Source organism: Anopheles ziemanni, chromosome 2 (genome assembly GCF_943734765.1).
Source record: "Anopheles ziemanni chromosome 2, idAnoZiCoDA_A2_x.2, whole genome shotgun sequence".
NCBI lineage: Eukaryota > Metazoa > Arthropoda > Insecta > Diptera > Culicidae > Anopheles > Anopheles ziemanni.
The window spans coordinates 4,404,291-4,427,807 of NC_080705.1; the positions used below are offsets into that span (position 1 = coordinate 4,404,291).

Genomic DNA, 23,517 nt, shown 5'->3' on the forward strand with positions numbered 1-23,517 from the left:
AGTGAAGAAGGAAAGGATGAGAAAAAGGATGGCTGTTCGATCTCCACTCCGTACCTTTCCTCTTATTTAACCTACTAATATGTTTTTTATACACTACACTACATCAAATTTACGACCCTTTTTTTGATTTAACTTGTTTCTCCACTTCAGCTCTCCCTCAGTTTCGGGCTGCCTTAGGTAAAATAAAGGCCGTTTTCCCCGTGACCAACTCTGCTCTAAAGGAAACTGCTTTATCAACCTTGGATGAGTTTTGGTTTTGTTTCGTTTTTCAACACCCGCGCATCGTGTGTTTAAATAAAAGTGTTCTAAGGAACGCGGGGAGGAGGGCAAAAACGAACTCTCCTGTCCTGGGCCGGACATATGTTCGAGCCGTCACTCCCGACAGCTGTTACGTATAGATTGGACTATCGTTCTGTTGGCATCCTGCAGGGCTTGTGGGGCGCTGTCACAACCAACAATCCCGATTTTACATGCTCAACACTCAGTTTGCCGACTAGCACCGCATTGTTTATATCTGACTCGCTGGGTGAAATCATCATTGACTGTTTCGGTTCTCTTCACCCCTAGTGGACTAGTACTTTCTCTCTTGGTTATTCTGTTGTTTTGGGAGGAACTGGGATTTTGGTTTCAGGTTCGACTGGTTAATTCTTAGCTAAACCGTGTTGGCTTTCCTACCGAAAGACTGGAAGTGCACGATGATGACGGTGATGATGATGGTGTTGTACGCAGAAAGGGATTGTTTTCGTGATGATTGTTTCCGTGCTGTTGTTGCTGGACTTTTAACCTAGTCTATGCTACAAATTAATACTAAACCAAAGTAATGGAAGCTGGCCTTGGAAAGGTTTTTTCTTAGGAGATGTTAAAGGAACTTAATCGTACGCATCAGATGGCTTAAGACTCTCGTTAGCTATGGCACCGTGTAGATCTACCGTGTGTTGATGGCGAAACCAATTCTTAGCATTTAGAAAGAAAACCTGAACTCCAGAATCCAGTAATATAACTTAAACGGGTGACTTAGGGCTCATAACTAGTGCTTTTGTGGACTGGAGTTTGTGATGGGGGGAAGGGCTTTTGTCCATCAGTAGTGTAGCGCTGAAGTCCCATTCGGTTGGTTCGGTGGCTGACTGAGGCCAAGGGGTTGCGCCGTGGATGGAGGACCTGCGCTGGAGGGAGCTGGACAGTCGGGACCGAGCCAGGAGTCGGGGCTCGGCGGAAAGTCGGGATAGCCTTGCGCGGGACTAGAATCGTTGCTGAGGTCCGACACTGCGCTACCGTGCAGCCCAGGGGGGCGAGCTCCAGGGTGCATTGAGCTTAGGGGTTGACCTAAAACCGAGTGGCTAGGAGTTAGATACGTCTTCTTTGGTCGGACGACTTCATTTAATTGGGAATACTTACTCACCTAGTGGTGTGTAGACGATGTTGTCCGGATACGACCCGTACGGATGGCCGGAACCCATGGGCGGAGGTGAGTGGCTGGAGAGGTACGGCGGAGGGCTTCCGTTGCCGTGGATGTAGGACCCTCGGGCACTGTGTGGCGAAGCGGACAGCGGGTCCTCCAGGCCCATATTGGACGTACTGTAGCTATCGTTGCTAAGGTCTGCAAAAAGAGTAGTTCCCGGGGTAAGTAATGTCAGTTCCCAACTCTCTCGGGGAAAAGAAACCCGAGGACCTCGGCCACCGACTACTTACCATGATGGCTGAAGCTATCGAGATCGATTTTCAGCTCGTCCTTGTCGAGCAGTTTATCGTGTCTGCTCGGTGAGGACGTGCCTTTCATCGAGCGGAAGTACTGACTCCACCGAGTTCGACCCGCGTCCTTCTTAAGCCTTTTCTCTTTCGCCCGCCTGCAGACGAAGGGAAACACAAGCGACACAGAAATGGGGTCAGTGTTGATGCCACATAATGCTCCGTCACGTACACGTTCTTACCTGTTCTGGAACCAAACTTGCACGACACGCATATCCAGACCGGTGTCCTGCGAGAGCTGCTCCCGGACGTGCCGGGCCGGCTTGGGACTGCTGTTGTAGGCGCTCTTCAGCGTTTCCAGCTGTTTGGCGGTGATGGTGGTACGTGGCCGCTTGTTGGACGACTCCCCATCCAGCGAACCGTCGGACAGGTACAGCCCTACGGAGAACCATAAGCAATCAAACATAGTCCCGAGTTGGGTTAAGTTCGGTGTACGCACCTTTCGCCTTGGCCGCCTCGTAGTCCGGTTTGCAGATCAGCTTGCAGTCCTCCATCAGGTAGAACTCGTCGCCGGTGTTGAGCTGCCGGGAGCACATCGAACACATGAAGCACTGCAGATGGTAGACGTTGTCCTGCGCCCGCCGGACCACTTGCGTCGGAGGAATGCCGAGATCACAGGCCGCACACTTCGTGCCGTAGCGCCTGTCGGACCAGCGGGGGAGGAGGGGAGTGGGCGAACCAACCAGAGATTAACACATAAACAATCCGTGTGCACGTTGCTGCGGTAGGCGGGCCGTGGCGCCGTGATGTTAAATACTTACTTGAAGAAGTCGTCCTTGCAGAACAGCTGACCGTTGCGGGCGAAGCACTTCTCGTTCAGCTGCACCCGACATTCGCTGCACTGCAGACACTTGGCGTGCCACGTCCGGTCGGACACTTTCAGGATGAACCGGTCCAGGATCAGCTCGTGGCAACCACCGCACTTTGGAATGGTTGCTGTACGAAGGAAACGGAACGGAGGGGCAATGTTAGACAAATGGTTAGTTGGAAATTAAACAAGCGCAAAGCTCGCTAGTGTTGAGAAAAAATATTCTAGAAACCAATCAACCAGCATCATTGAAACTTGTTTAAATTCTCCGCGTTAGGAATGTGGAACATTTTCAATCAAAAATTTGTGACATCTTTCACGAATGATTCGATGAACATATTGTGTTTCTGTTTGTAGCACAAATTGTTCTACATGTTTTTCAATTTCGATTTCCTCTTAAATATAAACCAAACGTTTCTTTTATTTGACACATCCATTTCCTGATAGAATAAGTTTTGTTTATAGCTTATAGGCTTGTAGAAGAATTATAAGGAAGTTTAAATTTATGAAATGTTATCTTCCTGTTTTAACTCTTTAATGATGGAATTACTAAATCCTTTATTGTAAAAGAAAATCAAGCTAATCGTAGTTCTAAGCCTTTGATTTCAACTGGATCTATTTCTATGCTTTTTCATTCGGTTTTTATTTGTCATTCAACATCCCGACGGTCCTTCTATAATCCTGTGGAGGACTACTTGTGTCACATTTTGTTAGGAAAATTCGCTTTTAGCATTTTACTTAACAGTTCCCTTCTTTCATATGTTGCAGATGCCACACAATTGAATTAAAAAAACATTAAACACCAACGAGATAACGCTTTCCCAACCTCCACTGCCAGCCACGATAAGGCACACTGTTTTCCACCTTTTGGACACATACACAGCGACACACTTACACAGCAAAACCTCCGGTAATTCGTCCAGATTAATCGGTGGTACACGATAATCCGGGCTGCGGGCTCGCTTCTGTTGCTCCTTTTTGATATCATCTATGCTGTTGTTATTGTTGTTGGTATTATTATTATTATTATTGTTGTTGTTATGGTGGGCATGGTTATTGTTGATGTTGTTGTTGTTGCCGCCAACACCACTGCCCAGTCCGCAAAGATAATCGCTGGTGTTCATCATCAGCTTCAACATTTCCATCGTGGACAGTTTTCCAGCAAATGCGCTTCGAGATTTAAATGTGGCAGGAAAATCGTACGCACGGTCCAGTTTAAATATCACCGGAAATCATTTTCGACACAAGAATTCAAACATATTCATTCCATATTTACGGGTTTTCAAACGCACCAACTTCTTCTTTCCGCTCTTGATACTTGCACAGGAAGGACTAGATGAGGAAAAGTCCTTCTAAATCATCTCAGTCACGTCTCACACATTCATTTTATCCTTTCGCCAAATAAAGATAAATGTATCCTTTTCCTCCGGTAATATAAATCGCCTCACTTAACTTTACATAGCACAAATATCTCACCACAAGATAAATAAAACACTAATTTTTCTTATGTGTTTAACTCTTTTTCCATACCCAAAATCGGGTGGATTATACTATGCTTCCACAGACTTCACAAATTTGCAAATTTTTGTCAGTGCCATAAAAACCATTCCGCCTTTCAATATGTCACTTGTTCGCCACTTCCGGATTCTTCTTTTTTTCGATGGTCACATATGTTTCCAAAAGTCAAAAAAAAGAAAAACAATTATCGATTGCGCGCGAGAACTTGCTGGTCGTGGCGTTAATGTGGCGAGCAGCGTGATCGTGTGTCGCACCCTCATCGATCAACCGCCACAACCGAACTGAGGGTTTTTCCGCTCGCCGCGAGCTGCAACCGTGCATTGTTGCGCTATCCGTGTGTGCGTGCTCGTTGTTAGGATAGATAGGACCCCCTCGGGAGGGAGTTGGGAAAGTAAGCTGTGTGGGAAAGAGAGCAAGCACTTTACGGTACAAACCTCGCGTTTAGGTTAAAAGTACCAATTTGTTGATAACTTATAGCCCCCTTCACCGATTTGAACATGTGACCCCTTAAATGAAAGATTTTTCCAAAAGACACAACTTTAGTCAAAGTAAGATTTTAGCATCTTGCCTAGTTTTTGAGAATTTTCAATACCTCTGGTGGCTCCTCCTCCGCCTTCGCATTACCGGTTCTATAACCTTGACGCTTCAAGCTACCGATTCGATGTTGGCTTCTCGAGCTCTAATTACCGGTTCGTCGGTTTCACATAAACGGTATTTTTTAGTACAAGCGCCACAAACGTTCTGATTGGTTGCGCTGCTTGAGTGTATGCGTTTCGAACGCCTGTCCGTACACGGCACGGGGTGTGGTTTGTTGAAGTTATGTTGGGCTTGAGTGTGTGTGTGTGTATTTTTATGCCACACACACACACATGTAAGCAACTTTGTTTCCTTTGGAAAAGGATACGATGAGTCGCTGAGGAGCAAGCAAGACTTGGTGACGTTGTATTAGTTTTTTAAAAAGCCAAACCCTGCGTAAGGATACGAGGATGTCTTTACATGTTCGAAGAAGCGCACACTTGGATGATTCTTTCATTCTTTTGATTTTCCCGGCAGGGTGGGGAGCTCCATCACGTTCACAACTGCCATGATTTTGTATTCAACCTTCGCGTTCGCAAGGGATGCTCTTTTTCCTTCTCGACGTTACATGGAGTCCTTTCTCGAGTCTACGCCACTTGATGCCATCGATCCGACTCGACGATCCTTCACCTGTCTTACTTTGTCGTCCATCCTTTTCCAACATCGTTGGCATGGAAAGATGAATCCGTCCGAGTACGAGTGCGTACACGAGTCCTTTGTGATGTATTATCCTTGGCATAAATTTAGACACACGCACATACACACACACACACACACACACACACGGACACAAATACTACCAGACCCCCAACGTGTCCCCGGAGCATCCAACAAGCGCACCCCGGGAGCCATTTGGGCTTTGGAGAGCGCTTTTCGCGGCTTTTCCCGATATTAATCATCGCCCTTTTCGGTTTCCGCAGGGAAACAGACGACCGTTGGTGGAAAAGGAGGCCTTCCGTGTCGTGAAGACTTTTCCCCCAAACCTCTGGTCTCGGCTCGGGACGGGATTGAAGATGGTTTTGGGGCATGTTTTGTAACGAATCCATCTTCCCGGTTTGTCTGCAACAACGAAATGGTTCAACAAAATAGCTCCCCCACTTCTCCCTCCCTCGTCGGGGAGGAAGGAGCCTTTTCAAAGGGCGAACCGGCGCGGATTTTCCAAAGCAGAAAAGCCAGCCAGCCAGCCAGCCCGTCAGGCCCTGGCCCGTGAGTAGTAAATGGGTGGATTGCCTCGGCAACATCGCTCCAAGCAACGGAGCCGAGCAGAGCAAGGATCTGACGGTGATCTCTTACCACTTTCCATCGGTGTGTTTGTGTGCCTTTCAGGCCTGGTTTGGTAAACACGGCCCAGGATTAAAGTCACCGGGACTGCTGGTCTGCGGGCCGCTCGGGGCGTGAGTGAGTGAGTGAGTGAGTTGTGGATTTTTAAATGAGACTTTAATAACCTTCCCAGGGCCGCGCCGATGATGGGTTCATAAATCTGGGAGCTTACGCTCGTTAATCGTGCCCGCCAGGAGGAGGGTGGCGGCGAAAGGCCGGATGGATGGGAAGTCACGTTTTTCCTCGCCATGATGGAGCGTGGTTTGATTTCGAGAAAAATAGATGCCGTCGGTGAATTGAAGAGTTTCACCATACGGGAGAGATGAAAAGTGTGAAGTTTGTTTGTTTTTGTGCAGCAAAGTGAGGTATATCTGCAAAAATTAGTATCGTTTAAAATATTGGAATAAGATCGAGTTTTTGAGGGATTTTCTTGTCAATAAATAAATCACATGAAACATTTTCCACAAGCATATAAGGCACGTAAAGAAACACAACAAATTGAGACAACAAATTTCCATTGCAAATTGCTTTCCTTACTGGCACTGGAAAGCCTGCGAAAGAAGCCAAGCCCGGGTGCCAATGAAAAACTTACCCAAATCCCTCTAAGCTGGTCGATAATTTGCCATTTTTACTGCCCCTCGGACATAACGTAACGCACATACACGCTTCAGAGACTCCACATGGAAAACATGGCTCGGTTTTGCGCTTAGAATATGGCGCTTAAGACGATTACGAGTGTCGGATCGTGTCGTTTCAGGGAAAAGAAACCTTCATTTGCCCACTCAAGCGAATGCCGGACAATTTCCGTCTAATCCGCAGCCGGGGTTTCCTTCGCCGTTCAAGGGACGGGCACATACGGGGCTCTTAAATCTCTAATGGCGAGTGGATCGATTTATTATATTGCTAATCCAACGAAGCCGGACCCGTTCGAAGGCGAAATTGGAAGCATTTGCGCTGTGCTATTATTCAAATTTATATTATTATACACACCATTTTGCAAAACTATTGCTTCCGGTCGCACGATCCAGACACACGGCTTGGGCCGGTGCAGTTGTACGGCTTTTCCTACCGATTTTCCTCCCACCGTTTTAAACATTCATCCAGCACAGGGTTGAGGCAGAGGCTAAGGACATGGCTAAGCTTTTATTGTTATTATGGACGCTTAAGTTATTCATTCCACTTTCAGAGTTTTGCACACTCCGCTTCGGGCGGTGTCTTTTCCGGCATTATCGTATTTATGAGCACGAGGTGCTAAGTGTGTGCTAGGATGAAAACTTGAGAGAGAACGAGATTTTCTTGCGACACACACACACAGAGGATGGGAGTTGCATTGCTAAATGAACTTTCTTCACTCGGCTGCAAACGGAGTAAAAACGCATCCGTACGTGAAGTTCCTTTCGGCGATGCCAAGAAAACCCGACTGTTTCCCGGCCGGAAAACGACCAGCTTGCAGAAAGTTTTGGCAAACATTTATCACCCCGAATTTATCGCCTTTTCGGGTGCATCGGAAAAGCCGGAAGGAAGGAGCGGCGCTTGTGCCGTGTTGTCATGGTCGTTGAAGACCTGCAATAAAAACGGTTCAAGTTAGGCTTTTAAGTGATTATCACCCATTTACAACATTTGTCACCCAGAAGGGAGGGTGCATAGGGGATTTTGCGCACCACCAAGCGTTTCGGGATGGACAAAAAAGGTAACGCGAGCGATCCTTCGGGAAACTCGGGGGAAGGATTTATGGTTAGTGAAGGTTTATGGCGAGTTTTCCGATAAATGGGAGCGGCTAGAGATGGAGAAGATTTACACCATGTGTGTGTGTGTGCCAGTGTATTTTCCAGTTAGATGAAGTCCTCTCGGTTTTAAAGGGGTTCATCGGATTTATTGGTGAGAGGTCGCCTGACGGACTTAGTGCCGGTCGATCCGGAGCAGGTGCATTCAAATGCATTTTGATGACAGCAGTTACGGCTTGTTTGGCGTGGAAGTGTTCTCCCTAATACCCCCGTTTCCAGGATTGTATATTCTCGAATTGATTCACGCGAGACCGCCAGCGATTCACAGGCGTCATCATCCTACATCAGTCATTCGGCTAATCGATCCATTAGCAGGATAGCAGAGCGGAGAGACCTGTCTCTAACCCTGCGAGAACCTCCCACATCCGCGACCTGTTTGGTGAAATCTGTTCTCCACTTAAATCGTGTCTCTGGCCATCTGTCAGAACTCGACGGCTTGCCAGATCGATCTCACCACGGTGACATTCAAGCAGTACGAGAATCTCCGGACAACCTCATCCTCACCCCAACTCCAGATGTAGGCGATATGTGCCTGCTGTGCCACACGGGTTCCGGTTCAGTTGACCCCATATCGGAGCGCCGTGACGTGTTCGCAACTCGGCACTTTTCGCCTTTTGTTATGGTTTTCCATCACCTAAACGCATTAGGCTCGTTGCGTGGGGGTTAAGTGCGTGGCGGTTTGTGCTCGCACCGGAATGAAGGCTGCTGCAACGGATACGATCGGTACCGGTGGTGACATTTATGTCCCAACTAGGGGAAAAACAGTGACACCAGGACCTCGAGTGGGCGAAGGTTCCGGCGCTGAAGCGTCCGAGAGGAACTGATCCGCTAAATACCGTATTGACATTTATACGACCGACGATATACCGGGAGGTTTATACGTTTAACAGTGAGGGTCGAGGAAGCGGGCGCAAACTTAAACCTGGTGATTTCGGGTTCAGGGGATTTCAATTCTTTTTTCCCCACTTTTTTCTCCGAGCCCTATTGAAACAGATGAACCCGTAAGGTCAATTGCTGACGGCGAGGGAAGAAATGTAACTCAACAACCCAGACCCTGCTTTAATCCACCCGGCCACCGACCGTATGTCCCCCGCCGGAGGGATCGTGCCATTTTCGCGCAAGCCGTAGATTACTTTCCGAGGGCTGTATGAATTTATTCATTGGACAATTTACTGCTGCCACCGAGCGCGCGCTTTTCCCGGGCGAGGAACACTCCGAAAGGGATAAAAATCCCCGCACGATGACAGATTTGTTGGTCTCGAGGGGCGTACATTTGTCGTACTCATTGTATGCATTTCTGTACACTTTTTAGGGAAAGAGAGAGAGGGAGAGAAAAAACACAATTCGCTGGAAAGGAATCGATGATGATGACTTTTTTGTTCCGGTTTTCGGAGGGAACCTTCCCTTGCGCCAGCGGAAAAGTCAATTACATTAACAACGTATGTTGTTTCGCAAAGGGAGGGGGGAAAGGAAGCAAACGGTGACAAGGAAAAAAGAATCTCTGCCCGAAAAAAAATAAGGGATACCCGAGCAACAACAACAATAACACCAAAACCCGGGAGCGATAACAATTGAAACCTATTAGGCTCATCTGTTTAATTGATGTTAAATATTTTGTCGATCCCTGTTCCGGTCCAAAATAGTTGTAAATCCTCGACATCCGGTGATGTGTGCTTGTTTTACAATCTATAGACTGCCGAAAGGTTAATTTTTCAGCAGCTTTTCCTCCGAAAGGGAGAAATCACAGGTGAATCACAAACAAGGCGAGATTTCTAGGGGGTTGTTTGACCTCTTTGGTGTTGTTTTGACCAAGAATAGCTCCCAACATGTGACACATGCCGAGAAGTAAATCCACTCATGTCGCCAAGGACTCAAATTGGACGCAGCAGCAGGATTTTCCCGAATGGGATGGTCGCTCCCCCGGAAAACCAAACAGGACAGCGCCGACTCGTGGCGCGTTAGTCTGGCGATAAAAATCAATTATTCACCAGATCCTTGCTCCTCATTATTTTCCGGTTCGTTCACTAAACTGTGTCATTCATTCTGATTACCGACACGCAGCTCGGGCGTGAGCCGGAACATGGAGCCGAAGGGAAACGGGGTTGGAAAGTGGTGGTCCCATTTAGTCGTTGTCCTTGCGCGTTTGCGAGTTTTTCCCGCCACTCGAACGTTGTCACCAGGAAGAACGCAAAATTTCCGTGAATCTCCGGTAATGAAATAATCCAATAAAGCTATCTTAACTTTTCCTTCCACTTCCTGGGGGGGCCAAAAAACCCCGGGATGCAATCTTCTCGTCCACGGCGCTGCTCGGGAAGGGATATAATGCGTCAATAATTAGATCAAACTCTCCCTGCTTCCCGGGTGGAAGGGAAAACAAGGAAATTGGTCCGGAAAGAGGGAAAGCGTGTGTCGAAGGGAGGGATCTCGAGCGCGGGAAAGCGCGACTCAAAGTTAAACCATTCTAGCCCCCGACTGTCGAAATGTGTTTTCATTAGGTTGCAGAAATTTATGAAAACAGATACTCTAATTTAGCGAACGGAAAGACGAGCTCCACGAACCTGACGAGGAAAGGATCCTGAAGAGAAGTTTTCGATGTCTCAGTGCAAAAAAAAAACAAAAACGCCCAATTCATTTCGCACCACTCGAGAGCGAAGTGGAAAAGCCAGTCAAAGGATCCGACGGTCGGAGTACTTTAGTAGTTTCAGTTCATGTCCTCGCACTTGATGTGACGCACATTATGCTCGAGTGTGTGTCAGAAAACATGCGACGGCATAAACCAGCCAACTACATTGTCGGAAAACTCACCCTCGGCTCGCACAAACTAACGACAAAGTGTGTGTCCTCCCCGAGAGAGAGGTGGTGGTGTGTATGGCGCGCTTCCTAATAGCTTCCCTGGGACAAGCCGTAAAGTGTAGCAATGAATTTTTATTTCAATTTTATTTCGGTATAATTTGTGCTCACTGTGCTCGGATGCGAGTTTTCCTCCCGATTGTTGTGACTCTGTGTTTGTGTGTGTGTGTTTTCTTTACAGGGGTTCCATGGAGCTTTGTCTCGCTCACAAGGATGACAAGGGATCCTTTGTGGGGCATGAGCAGAGTGGACGTTTTAGAACCCCCCCCTCGTCCCATCTGGGAAGGTAAACTCCAAGCCTCAAACCATCCACTCCCCGGGGTTTCGTGCTCTTTGTGGCTTTTGTGGTGGAATGGCATCCCGCATTTTCGTGTGGTAGCAAAGGGATTTCAAAGTATCGCCAACGAATGCGAAACAAGCTGGAATCCTCGGAAGGCACTCGGTTGGGAAATGGAATGGAAAAGGGTACGCCGGGGCGGGAGAAAGTGGAGTTTATTCTGTAAAAAGGAAAAATATCATGGAAACGGAAAACGGAGCGATGAGCTATTAGTAGGCTGTGTTTTTCTTTTTCCAAAGTCGCATCTATTGTGTTCCGAAGTCTAAAGTTCCGGAGGGCATAGAGAGATTGAAGGAAGCGGGTGGAAGCATGGGGAAGCCAGTAGAAAATGGCTTCCTAGAAAATGGTTCCTGTTTTCCTTCGGTTTTCAAGTTGGATCCTCTAGGATCTCTCGCTTCCGGCTCTCTTTTGAAACTGGTTTGTTTTTCTCATGTTGGAAAAGTAATGTTATCTAACGCAAAAGTTCTAACGATAAACCGTATACTTCTTTTAAGTAAATGTTATCAGCAGATAAGTGTTAAGTAACACTTTGATTTATTTGTGAAATAATCATTTAATAATTTTAAAAGATTTTTTTTTAAATGCATAAACAATCAGATTACTTGTCTCAGATTTAATATTGAGTCATATTCGTTAAATGCGTCCATTGTTTTAAATTTATAACATCATTTTTCCATTTCCCAATTCATTTCGCCATCCGTTATTACATAGTTCAATTCTTTTATTGTTTATCTTATCAATTCCTTTCTTTATTGTTGCCTTTGAATGTAAGGAGTTTTTCAAACTGGGAAAGATATTTTGCTAAGTTTTTGTCAAATTTTACTCTCCCGTTTCTTTAGGTGGATAAGACTGCCAACTATCCGATCACTGATGCCTTCTACACCCACAGGGAACACACGCGCATTTGAATTCGGAACGTTCGGAGCTATTCATTCGCATTTTATGGATTCTTTCTCTCGTAGTCTTCCCCTCTTTCCCCCCGGGCGTTACCCACTTTTCATAACGGTACCGTTTTTCTGTCCTCCCCTCCTAGGTCCATCGCCCGAGCGCCTTTATCCTGAGCACGCGTTTTCATCCATTCGTATTTTTGGGTTTTCTTCAAGGATTGGCGTGTTCCATTTTGCGCCCCGACGATTCGCCCATTGGCAGAAAAATCTCTGGCAGGGACGCGGGGACCTAAGGGGTGAGGAAGCTAAAAGGACCGCTTTGGAGTCGGTCCTGTTCGATACACACCGTACGACCTAGGGGAGTTCGTTTGAAATACGCTTTTTTCCCCCCGGTTGCGTTCGCTCGCACTCAACGCCAAAGTCAACCGAACAGTTGTCTCCTTCCACTCTCTGCCTTTGGAAGCATTTTCCACGGCACACACACACAAACACACACATACAAACGAAAAAGAAGAAAGGGAAGCATGGCATTTGTATCGAAGAGGCGGATTTAGAGCCCGGGAGAGGAAGCACAACATGGCAAAACATGGACCATTTCCAATCCCCAACGGTTTTCGGCTTCACAACTCCCCTCAGTCGCATCGCATTCGGACCGGGGGGCGGGGGGCGATGGCTACAATGGCTGAATTCAGGATTCCCTCGACACTATTCACCCCACCTCCCTCTCTCCAACCCGCCCCGTCAGACACGTATTTATGAGCCATGAGTCCTCCATCCTCTCGATGCCCATCGATGAAGAGACCGGAAAAACGGAAAACACACTCCACTCCACAGTTCGCCAGCCGTTTGTCGTTGGCTTTGTCGTATCATCCACCGAGTTGGATATCGGACTCGAGAGTTTATGCGACGCAATGGTCGCCCACCCACCACCTCCTCCCATCGGATGCCCAGCTTTCATATCCCAGCTCACTTTGATGTCTTTGTCGGTGACCATTTTGTGTGTTCTTGCATTTTTCTTTTGCGTCCCTTTGTGCGACATCGGCGTCCGTGGGGAGGTGGTGGTCTGGTGTTTGTGGCCGGTAGCAACATCAATAATTTTCCAGTCCCTGTTACTTTTTTTGTTGTTTTGGGTTTTCCTTTCTGCGTGGAGATCTTTTTTTCCGACCCATCTCTGTTTTTATATCCCCCTTTTTCAGCGGGGCGAGCTGTGGAGCGGCGGGGAGGGACGATATTTCTTCGGGACCTCAAACAACATCGGATCCTTTTGATGTCTGTGGGGATTTAAAATAAAAAAAAAAGAACAATGGAACCGTTTAATCGGACCCGCGCCGGAACAGACGGATCGATTGGGAGAAAACCGATTTCTTTCAGGGCGCTGACAGACGAGCTGCGTCTTCTTTCATGGGAAATCATGGCCCAGCAGAGCATCATGGTCGATGGTCGAGTTGCTCCTACAATACAATTCCCGGGAGCAACTAAGTGCAATTTAACAACGTCGAAGCAAAAACACAAAAACAGTTATGAGTGATTCCTTTTCGCGCTAAGTAATGAACTTGCTATAAATTGTTTCGAAAAAACCCCGGGCCGGCGTTCGGGTGTATGGGAACCGGCATGGCAAATGGCAATAATTAGGAGAGTGTTCACTTAATGCACCTCGTTACATTTAATAAGTCTCACCCGAAAGGGAAACCCGGGAGGATATAAAGAAGGAGACCACAACTGGTCAGTCATAAATTCACTTTATGTCCCAACCGATTAAAAGAGAGGTCAACGATGGTGACCGCGATCGGGTCGTCCAAGTTGTCCAACAAGTCACCTTGTTTTTTTTACTTACCACATGAACCTTCCCATTTAACAAGGGGCAAGGAAAGGAGGGAGGCCTTCTAGACGAACCTTTAGGTGAGTGTTTTCAAGCGTTTCATTTATTTAATTTACTCCAACCCGCTTTGTCGACTTCTGTCGGTTGACTTCTTGGAAAAATCCATTTCGGTGGTTCACTTTCTCCAGGTGGAAAGTTTTCCACGAGTTCACCTCCCCCTCCCCCCACCGCCTCCTTCGGACGCCCAATCAGCCAGGAGTGCCTGCGCGAGACAACGGAGACGATAAAGATGAGGGAGCGAACAACTCGTAAAAAAGTACGATGACATAATGTTGTGGCGTGCGGGAGAAGCGATGAGGAAAAACAGAAGAGCCGAAAGGAACTAAAAGGAGCCAAAGGTGAACACAAGGACCCGTCCGGAGGAGTCGTGGATGGGGCCTCGCTCAAAATGGCCGCCGAATGCCGTGGTGGAGAACAATGAAAAACTGTTGTCGGAACTCGCGAACTCGTAACGATGCGCGATGAGTTTCCGTCCGGTTGCGACGGTGTGCATGGCGAACGGCACGTTTTTTCTAATGCGATTTGGCCCTTTCCCTTTTCGGTAGGAAGGTGTTCCGGTCTGTGTGTGTGTGTGTGTTGATGAAATGAGATTAAGATGGGTTCCCGTTTCACCTTCCCGCGTTGAGGTTGTAAAGAAGCGAGCGAGGTCAAAAGTGAACATCTCCCGGCGAAAGGTTGCGCCACAAAATCACACCTTCCGAATCGCAAAACGCCAACGCGAACGCCATCGACAGGATCGGAGGTCACAAGAGGCTGACGGGGGGGCCCCTCATTCCCACGTTCGGAGGTCGTAAAAGCAAATGGCAGAAACATTTCCATTGTTATCCTTTTTCCTGAGCTTCGGGATTTGGTTATACTTTTCCTTCAAACAAAAAAAATGGCAACGGATCCACCGCCAGATGGGGTTCACGCCTTTCATCACCTCACCACGCGTCTGACAAGCGGCCTGGCTAAGATTGTTGCTGCGGATGGTGTGGTGTGGTCCTCGTCCTAGAGCAGGCACCAGTCAAGTCAAGCGCCAGAAGCACCAGTTCCGACAGCACAGCGCAATGTTGCAGCATTTAATATTTATGCAGAGCAATTGTGTTGAATATTTTAGCAGAGCTTAACGAGTGTTTCGCAAGTCGTACGCCCCAACGCCCGTTTGAGTCCACAGCTGCACGAGCCTGGGATGGTGGTGGGAGGATTTTCCGGCGAAGGGCTTTTGTTTTAAGGTACCGCAAAAGCAGAGCCTCCTCACCTGTGATGGAGGCTAACAACAAGGAGGCCGTCTGGATGTGGAGATTTGGATTTTAAGAGCTCATCCGGCTCGGTCCGAGTCCAAGCCGCCCGCTGCCTTCGGGGAAGATTGAGGTGGAACATCCGCAAACCAAACCAAAACAGCCGGAAAGGTGACCGAACCTGACTTCGCTGCCATCGCGGAGAGACATTATATCAGAGCTAATTAATTAATTTATGTGTGAAAGGCACTGAAAGGCGCCGTTTTCTTTTCCGGCCCGGCGTGATTTTCGGGGCCGACGTTTTCATTCGAATCGGGGCGTTAGGGTGAATCTTGGTCTCGTTATTGGTTGGTTAATGGTGGATTTGAAAACAAACGGTTGCGAAAAGACAAAATGAGTAATTAAAGAGGACAGTTTTGAGGTACATTATTTTGGCGGTAATTGCGATGAGGAGTAAAGCAAGTCCTAGTAAAAAGCTGGCGAATTGTTTTCATTTATTTTTGTATTGCAATTGTTGGAACTATGGCTACATTTAGGCCTCAATGATTTAGCATTAAGGATTAAGGCCAGGGAACTAAGCCAGCTTTACGAGTATCCTTAACACGTTGCGTACCAAGCGTTTTAGCACAATTTTTAGTACAATTTTTCTAATTACAATTTGTTTATAATATTTGTTAAACCGATTGTTTTCAAAGGCCAAGCAAAAACTTAGCTTCCCAAAAAATTTATATAAAATATTACAATACATTTTATGTTGCATTTTCATTTATTTATGAGTCAAAAACTTTTTAGAACTAGAACTGCTGTCACCCATATTTGGGTGACGCGGTACGGAACGTGTTAAACATATCACCAACCTTTTTCTGCTTCCTCAAGACTTTCAACCGAGACTGTATCCTTGAATGCCTTTACTCAGAATTCCATACTTTGCGAATACACTTTTCCACTCTTTAATGTGATTAGTAGACAGTTCCGAGGATCCATCCAACGCTAAGGAGGTCACATTCAAGAAAGCATATTTTCTGGAAACATGTTATCCTCCCTCGATGGATATTGCGAGTTCCACTGAAATACTGCATCCTAAACAAATCTGATTTACGAAATTCTTAGGACTTGCCCTTCTTCAGCTAATTGGGGACGCTTGAATTAGTTTCCACCGAACCGCGCACGGAACCGGACCGGATTTGTTTTCCAAAGCGGGCTTCGAGAGGATGTTTAAAAATGTTTGATTAAACATCGGCCGGAATTGAGGATCGCAAATTAACTCATGCTCGGGGTTTTGCTCCCTCGGAAAATGTTTGACAAATCAAGTGCACCCTTCGGTCGGCGAATTTTCACAGCAACATATTTGATGAAGCGGTGCTGGAGAGGGTGGGACGGAGGGAGGGGGTAGAAAATCCCGGTCGGTCGGAAAGCACTCACGCAAAAATCCCACCACTATCGGTTTTTCCCGAGTGCAAACAGAGCGGGATCAGCGGCGTGTGCAAGTGTGTAGAAAGTGCCTATGCTGCGCAACATAAATTATCTCTCCCGGGAAGATGGGAAGCCACGTGAGGGTACGCCGGCCAACCCAGTTAACCCACCAGACCTAACCGGTAACCACCACCACCAGGAACGCTTTGCTGCTATCATTTTCCCTTCCCTTCGAAACCGTCGTCGTCCGTGAATCCCGATCCCGGGAAAGCGGAGGCTGCTAAACGGCGTATAATTTGCTGTTTCCTCCGGAAAAGCCAATCCACCGCCGAAAAACCACCCTCTCGCTGTTGGAGGGGAGGGCAGCATCGAAGGGTTCGAAGCCAACGCCACCAACCGAGCCAACGCCATCCGGTCCCCGAGGGACCTCGAACGTTTGTCTGGTGCTGCGAACGTCGGTTTTCCCTCGACCAGGACGACGCGACGTGTGTGTGCTGCACCTTAGGGGCTTCGGATGCTGGCTGTTTTCTCCCTGACCCTCCGTTTTCCCCTGACTACTCTCTAACCCGCGACAACCCCGCGTGACATCCGTGGCAACAAATGGTCCACACCGAATGTGGCCCGGAAGCGTATTGGAGGGTAGATATGTTTGTTTTTAGCATAGAAATGACTCCTCGAGCGAGGACTGTGTTGTGGAACCCACCCAGGGGGAAATGGAAACCCAAACTTTGACGTCTCGATCTCGCAGCGGAAAAGGCGCGTATCGCAACAGATTGCCGGATCCGCTTCCAATGCAAACAAACCCGGGCTGGATATCGGCCTAGGGCCCGGTTACCCTTGGCGATGCCGAAAGGACGGAAAACAGACAAGGACGAACGATGAGATGATAATTAAATTAATCATATAAATTTTTACTACAGAAACCAGAGCGAAACAATAAAATTGTTTATTTATATTTATGGGTTTTCCGCCCGCGAGGTACTTTTGCGTTTGCTTCCTTTTTTTTATTGATTCACACAAGACTTGATACACAGCCTCACCCACCCCCCAAAGCCAGCGTGGAAAATACGCCGAGTTAGCCGGTTTTCTTTTTTTCGCGGTGAATGAACGAATAAAAAGGGCTAACTTTAGATGGCACGATGCCAAGTTCTGTTCCTCCTGTTACCATCTCGGTTCGCATTTGATCGTCTTTAACGACGCCATGTGCCAGTCCGTATATGTAAGAAACCACTCAAGAACAGTGGGAAACCATACTCATACCCGGCCCGGGTTTTTATATCGGATATACAATGCGCACAATGAACTTCCACAAATGTCACACAATGAAGTCATTTTGCCGGCGGAGATTATACGAAGGATCTCTGCCTTTCAGCATCAATTACAGAACGAATCCAACAAAATGGGTTTTGCGGGGAATATAGTGGCTACTGTTCCTCCGAGTTCTGGGTGAGATACCGTGAGAACTCCCGGAGCTAGAAGGACCGCTTGGGTACAATTCGCACCCGAAGTATGTTATTAGATTTCAATCGATAATCGCCGACCGATCCCTTTCGGGAACACGAGAACAGATAGCGGGAAAGAGGTTAGCGAATGCCTTATAATTATTGTAGCAAATCTGTGGGACTTCCCGGAGGACATCCTCATATCAAGCGGGAGTGTAGTTGGAGGTTGGAAACTGTATACCAGGAGCGATAGAAATCTTCTTCCAACGTAGACGTGTAGACGCTGTGGTTCTGAACCTCCCGGAGCGAAGTGTAGCACTTGGACTTGGTAATCTTTGGCAACACGGGACATGGTCGGGTCGCGTGCTGAGACCAGGATCCGGGTACCGAGGACGTCCTGTGGTGGGCGGGTTCTGATTCCCCGGAGACCAAGAACCGATACGGTTCCTCGAGAGGGGTGGTTCCAGCAAACGTTGTTGGGATATTGAATTAGTTTTGATAATTTTTCATATTTCCGTCCCATGCCCTAGACAGGGTCTCCCGGGAATGCAGTCATGATACTTCAGCCGTTTGATACCGTCTGGTGGACTCACGCTATCTCGCATCGATCGAGAGATGTTCCCCACCAGAGTCCTCCATGTGGACTTCGTAAGTACTTGGCTTCTTACTGTTTTTTCTCTACTCTGTGGCTTCCAGCAAGGCTTTTGCTGGCCACGATATCGTCCATCGACCGTTTGGAAGCGGACCATCCTCCAGCCCATTGCACTTGTAAGAAGTCAGCATTATTCTGTTATTTCTAGCCATTTCCACCACCATCTCTTACCGCGGGAAATCACACAAGCACCATTGAAACTGGACAATGATACCTCCCAGGACAAGCCCACCAAATGTATTTCCCCCCCCGTCCCCCCTCGACTCGATCATCGGACGAACAACAAATCGGGCATTGTGCTCTCGGTGACAAAAGATTTTCCGTTGCGCACAAAAGACCTCCAAAGACACATAAGCGACACACGGCACAACCGAATGGTACAGATATGGTCCATTCACGGCATCGCATACATATGGGCCCCCGTACCCACATATACACCACCCATTGTACGGACCCCGCGGGCACGTACGAGTTTTGGAAATGAATGGAAAAATCGTAAAATTAAAAAGTCGTTCATTTAAAGCCGGCACCGGTAGGTTTTCACAATGGCGAAGCTGCCGCATTTATGCGCGGCCCATCTGGCGTTGTAATGAGCGCAATTGAACACTTTTTCACGGATTGCATTGGGTGATGGAGTGGGAGGGGGATGATCTTGGATGGTTTTGATTGTATGTGTTTTTTTAAATTCTATTCGATTCTTTACTGTAATGACAGGTATTGAGTTGATGCGAGTTAACATAAAAGCATCAAAGTAAATACCAACCATTTTGTTGATTTTAAATACAAAAAATTTACAGATTCCTTACTTTAGTGTAAGGAAATGCACACAGTAAAAATTGAAGTATTACATCACACTCGAAAGGTAGTATTGAACATTTTATCTGAAACATGATTTTGATACTTTTAGCAATTTATTCTTTTTTTTCCTTTATGTTATTCCTTATTCCTTTTAATTTTAAAATATAGAAATTTTCAATTTACATAAATTCAAAGCATGTTGGTCAACTTTAAAGTCACACATCCGTAATAAAATATGCAAAAATACCTGGAATCATTCGGTTATGGTTAAAAATCTTTTTTAATAGAGGGCTTTTGAGGTAACTTCGTTCTTTTTTTGAATAATTTTGGGGTTTTTAGGTTAGAAAATTTTCAAAATAATCTGTGTTCAATTTTTTTGAAAGCCACTATTTATAAGCAACAAGGTTATACAATAAGGAACCCTTTATTAACTTTTATGTATTTTATTACTATACTTGTATCTTTGATTTCCTTGTGATCTTCTCTTTTCGGCATAGAACTTGATGGTGAATTATGATTACTAACTGTTGCAAAGAGTTTTCAAAGGACCCATTTTGATTGATTTGCGAATGAACAACCAGAAAATGTGAAGTGTGATGAAGAAATCTCTGTAATCTACCTCGTATAAACCTACAATTTCACAAAAGGACACGTGGATGGTTTTTGAAAGCGAGCATATTCAAAGCTCTTTACGATGGGCGTTCACAACCTCCCCGTTCGAAATGTGTTCCGATAATTTCGAGGCCAGTCTAAACACTCACATGCTAATGCGACCATGGACGTATCGGATCACGCACGGTCAAAACAGCATCGTCCACCACCGAAAGGACGTGCACCAGCTGACACCCTCAGAATGGGTGAAAGAAGAAAAGGCCCTTCGGACCCAAAATGGGTCGAAAATCCGCGCCACGCGTCATACGTCGCACGCCTCCGTCCGCCCCGCAATGCGGTTTCAGCTGACGCGTGCCAAGAAGAGCCTTCCTAGCCTACGTTGGCCTACGACGCCGTCTTTCGGTGCGGGGAGTGATTAATGTGCATCGATTATCGCCCTCGAAGGTCGGTGCATGTGTCGATGTGCTGCTCCACCACTTTTGGCCACCTTTCGTGCCGTCGCGAAAGGATTCCACCGCGGGGGCCGGGGTTGGTACTTTGGCACGCTCCGGTAATTTAATTACAGTCCTCCAGATCCGTCCTGAAGCAGTGTCCCGATTGTCAACTGTGACGACGACAAACAGCATGAGAAGTAAATAGAAGAAAGAAGGCTTCGTTCCAGCCATTAGCAGCAGCAGCAGCAGGACGTCACGCCGTTTTGTCCCCTTGGGAGTCGGGTCCGAACTCCACTCCACACACATACACAAAACGACCAAGTTGTCACGTGCGAAATTTGTTCAACAAACAATCTGCTACAATAACTTTCCACCCAGCCCCGGGTTTGGGTTTGACTTCAGCCGAGCCAAAGGCTCGTCCGTCCGCTTGTGTTAAAGCAGAACTGAAAACAAGTTAATCCTTCGCAATGACATTCGCCGCTCGGCCGTCGCCCGCCCAAGATGGAGGAAAACAATTTGCGCAACGGCCATTTGGATCAATAATCCCCGAGAAGCGATGTGATTGAGCGTTTTCTGTAAGCTCTCTCCTTTGCCTTTGCCTTTCGGGCTCCGAGAGCTTTCCTTGTTGCAAAATGGATGATGGACTGATGGAAATGCCCGACGCCTAATCCCAATTAGGCGCTCCGGCGGAATGGAAACTAGAGGTGGCTGCCGGGAAAGTCGGGCATTCCTTTGGCCAGGTTTCACAACAATGCAAAGCCAGCCCACGTTTTCCTCCTCCTTCCATGTCGGGGTGACTTAATTTGTTTGGGTCTTATCAAACTTTCATGATCGTCCATTTGCGGAGTCGGAGTTTGGAGTGCCATTACGGCGTTTGGGAGGGAGCGTTCGCGTTCCGGTGCCAGGTAAGATTATGATCGGTGATTACCAGAGGATACACTTTGAGTGTGTTTCCCACCCGCTTCCCGACCGGACGGATGGACGACCATTAGTTGTGTGGAAAATGTCCCTTCCGGGCGAAGCATTCGTGCCGGGGGGAAAATAGTGCTAGGAATGACAAAATAATAATCTTTCCCGACCTCAAGGTGCTAATAGTGGTGCCTGCCGGGGAGGGGGCGTTGGTGGTGGTGGTGGCATCCATTTCGCTCGGTCTGTGGCTCATTATTTATGCAGATGATTTTATTATAAACATACGCCGCAAAACGCTAGCCATATTTCCCTGCTCGCTGCTGCTGCTGCTGCGGTCCTAATGGAAACGGACCACCGAACGCTTTTCCTTTCCCGGTGGCAAAATGTCATTTGCATTTCCATTCGATTACACGATTCTCGGGCTCGGGCCTCTGCACGATGCACCCGAGAGGGGTGGGAAATGAGGTCAGTGTTGGATGGAAACGGGTTTTGGAAGCGCTTCACCTTTTGACTTATGATTACTGGACTCGAGCGCCAAGCGGAAATCAGGAATTTGCGATCAATCTGCGTCGTAATTCGTTTTTAATTAGCCAACGACATTAGTTCGTCCTCGGTATGGAAAATCCCATCGTTATATGTGCGATATCGAGGCCGATTACAAGCAAAAGGGAATTGAGGGAACAATTTCCAATTCATTGTATACTGGATAAATTTATGAAACTTTTCATTAAGTGGTTCAATGCCGCTACAATTGTCTTAGAAGTTAAGCAAACTTAAAATGAGTTGAAAGTGTACAAAAAAAAAGGGACACAGCGACTTTCATAAGTTTTTCTACTAGTTCTTGCACATAATCTTCAAATTTTGTAAGAAATAATCGATATGCCAATTTCATAAATTTAAAGCAAATTTCAGCGAGTTACATTTCCTTATGGTTGTCTCAATCCAATCAAGCTTAGATTAAGAACGCTTTCAATGTTTTTTTGCTCTACTCAACAAATTACTACACACTCGACGTGCACTTTTTATGACTCGTTTTGAAAGTATTATCCCTATCCATACTTATATCGCTTTGGAAAAATTACATCGCTTCACTTGAGCTGCCATCATTTCTTTTTGTGATCCCTTTTCCACGATCGCCTTGGACCGAACGTTCTTAACGTTTACCGTTAGAAACTTCAGCTGCTGCCAGGAAAAGTCATATTTTCTATGCACCGCTTTTCCGAAACCAATCGTATGCAATCGAGCGGCAAGTGCATTCAAATTCCCGTTCGCCAAGTTTTACGATTATGTAAACTCACTCCGCTCGATTGACTCGCAACGGTGCACTCACGGTGTTGGTTCGGTTGCATTTTCCAATCAAGCCGGGTTTGGTGGATGAAGGCGCACCGGCGATATGAAATAATAAGGGATGCAACTTTATGACATCATCCGGTGCGCGGGCGCGCTCGCGTTTCGTGAGGGTAAATTGTGAAATAGGATATAAACTCACCAATTAACCGATCGACTGGGAAGAGTTTTACGAGGCGGGAAGGGGATGGGAGAAAAACGGGTGCGCCCCGGTGCCTAGCCGCTCCGAGGGTAATATGGGTGTAAATGGCAAATTTATCTGTTTTATCACTTATAATGCAATAAAGTTTAATATTTATCCCATCGACGGGTTGGGCATCGAAAGGGAAAAACCGGTCCGAGGGCGCTGCGTGGATAAACGGTTCGATATCAAATTACGTTTAATTCGTTTAAACTAACTCCACGCTGGTGGTGTCTGGTTTTTATTGGAAAAAACAGCGGACCAACACCCACCGAAAAAGGGCAAAGTGTGTGTGTGTGTGTGTGTATGTTTTCCCCGGTGATCATCTTTTCGGTGAAATATGAGCCTTTCGCACCCGCGAGCACGGCTTCGGGAAGGAGCTCGTTGAAGGTTCCTTTTTTTCCCGGCTTTTTTTCTCGAGTGTTGGGCTGGGTCCCGGTCCATTCCGTCCCGGTTTTCCTCCGACGGACCGTTTGTTAATTTTATTGCCGTTGTCCCGCGGATCCATTCCCGGTGTGCGATCGAGTGCGCACATGTGCAATAAATAGCCGCCACCCGAAGGGAACCCTCCCAGACACCGTTCCGTACACCGTAGGAGGTGGTAATGTCCTTCCCCTTTCCCTCCTTCTTCATTTCCCCACCGTGCCAGTGGAAGTCAAAACAGGAACTGCGGGTGCCCGCGAATGTTTTTCCACCAGAATGACAGTACATAAAACATTATTACGCACTCACGCGGTGTGACATTTCCGCCAGCGGGATACCCAGAAAGGGGACAGAGGAGGGAAGGACAACGACACCGAAGGG

At 47.1% G+C, this 23,517-nt stretch overlaps 1 protein-coding gene across 1 annotated transcript in view; it reads right to left on the reverse strand.

Moving 5' to 3' along the window:
- Positions 1-1,078: 1,078 nt before the first annotated feature.
- LOC131281035 (LIM/homeobox protein Lhx3) overlaps positions 1,079-23,517 on the reverse strand; it is a 37,502-nt gene continuing 15,063 nt past the window's right edge. The window contains exons 2-7 of the mRNA XM_058310288.1: positions 2,508-2,682; positions 2,186-2,388; positions 1,929-2,124; positions 1,690-1,844; positions 1,400-1,597; positions 1,079-1,323 (exon numbers count right to left, since the gene is read on the reverse strand). Of these exons, the coding sequence (XP_058166271.1) occupies positions 1,079-1,323; positions 1,400-1,597; positions 1,690-1,844; positions 1,929-2,124; positions 2,186-2,388; positions 2,508-2,682 (1,172 nt within the window). The remainder of the gene's footprint in view (positions 1,324-1,399; positions 1,598-1,689; positions 1,845-1,928; positions 2,125-2,185; positions 2,389-2,507; positions 2,683-23,517) is intronic.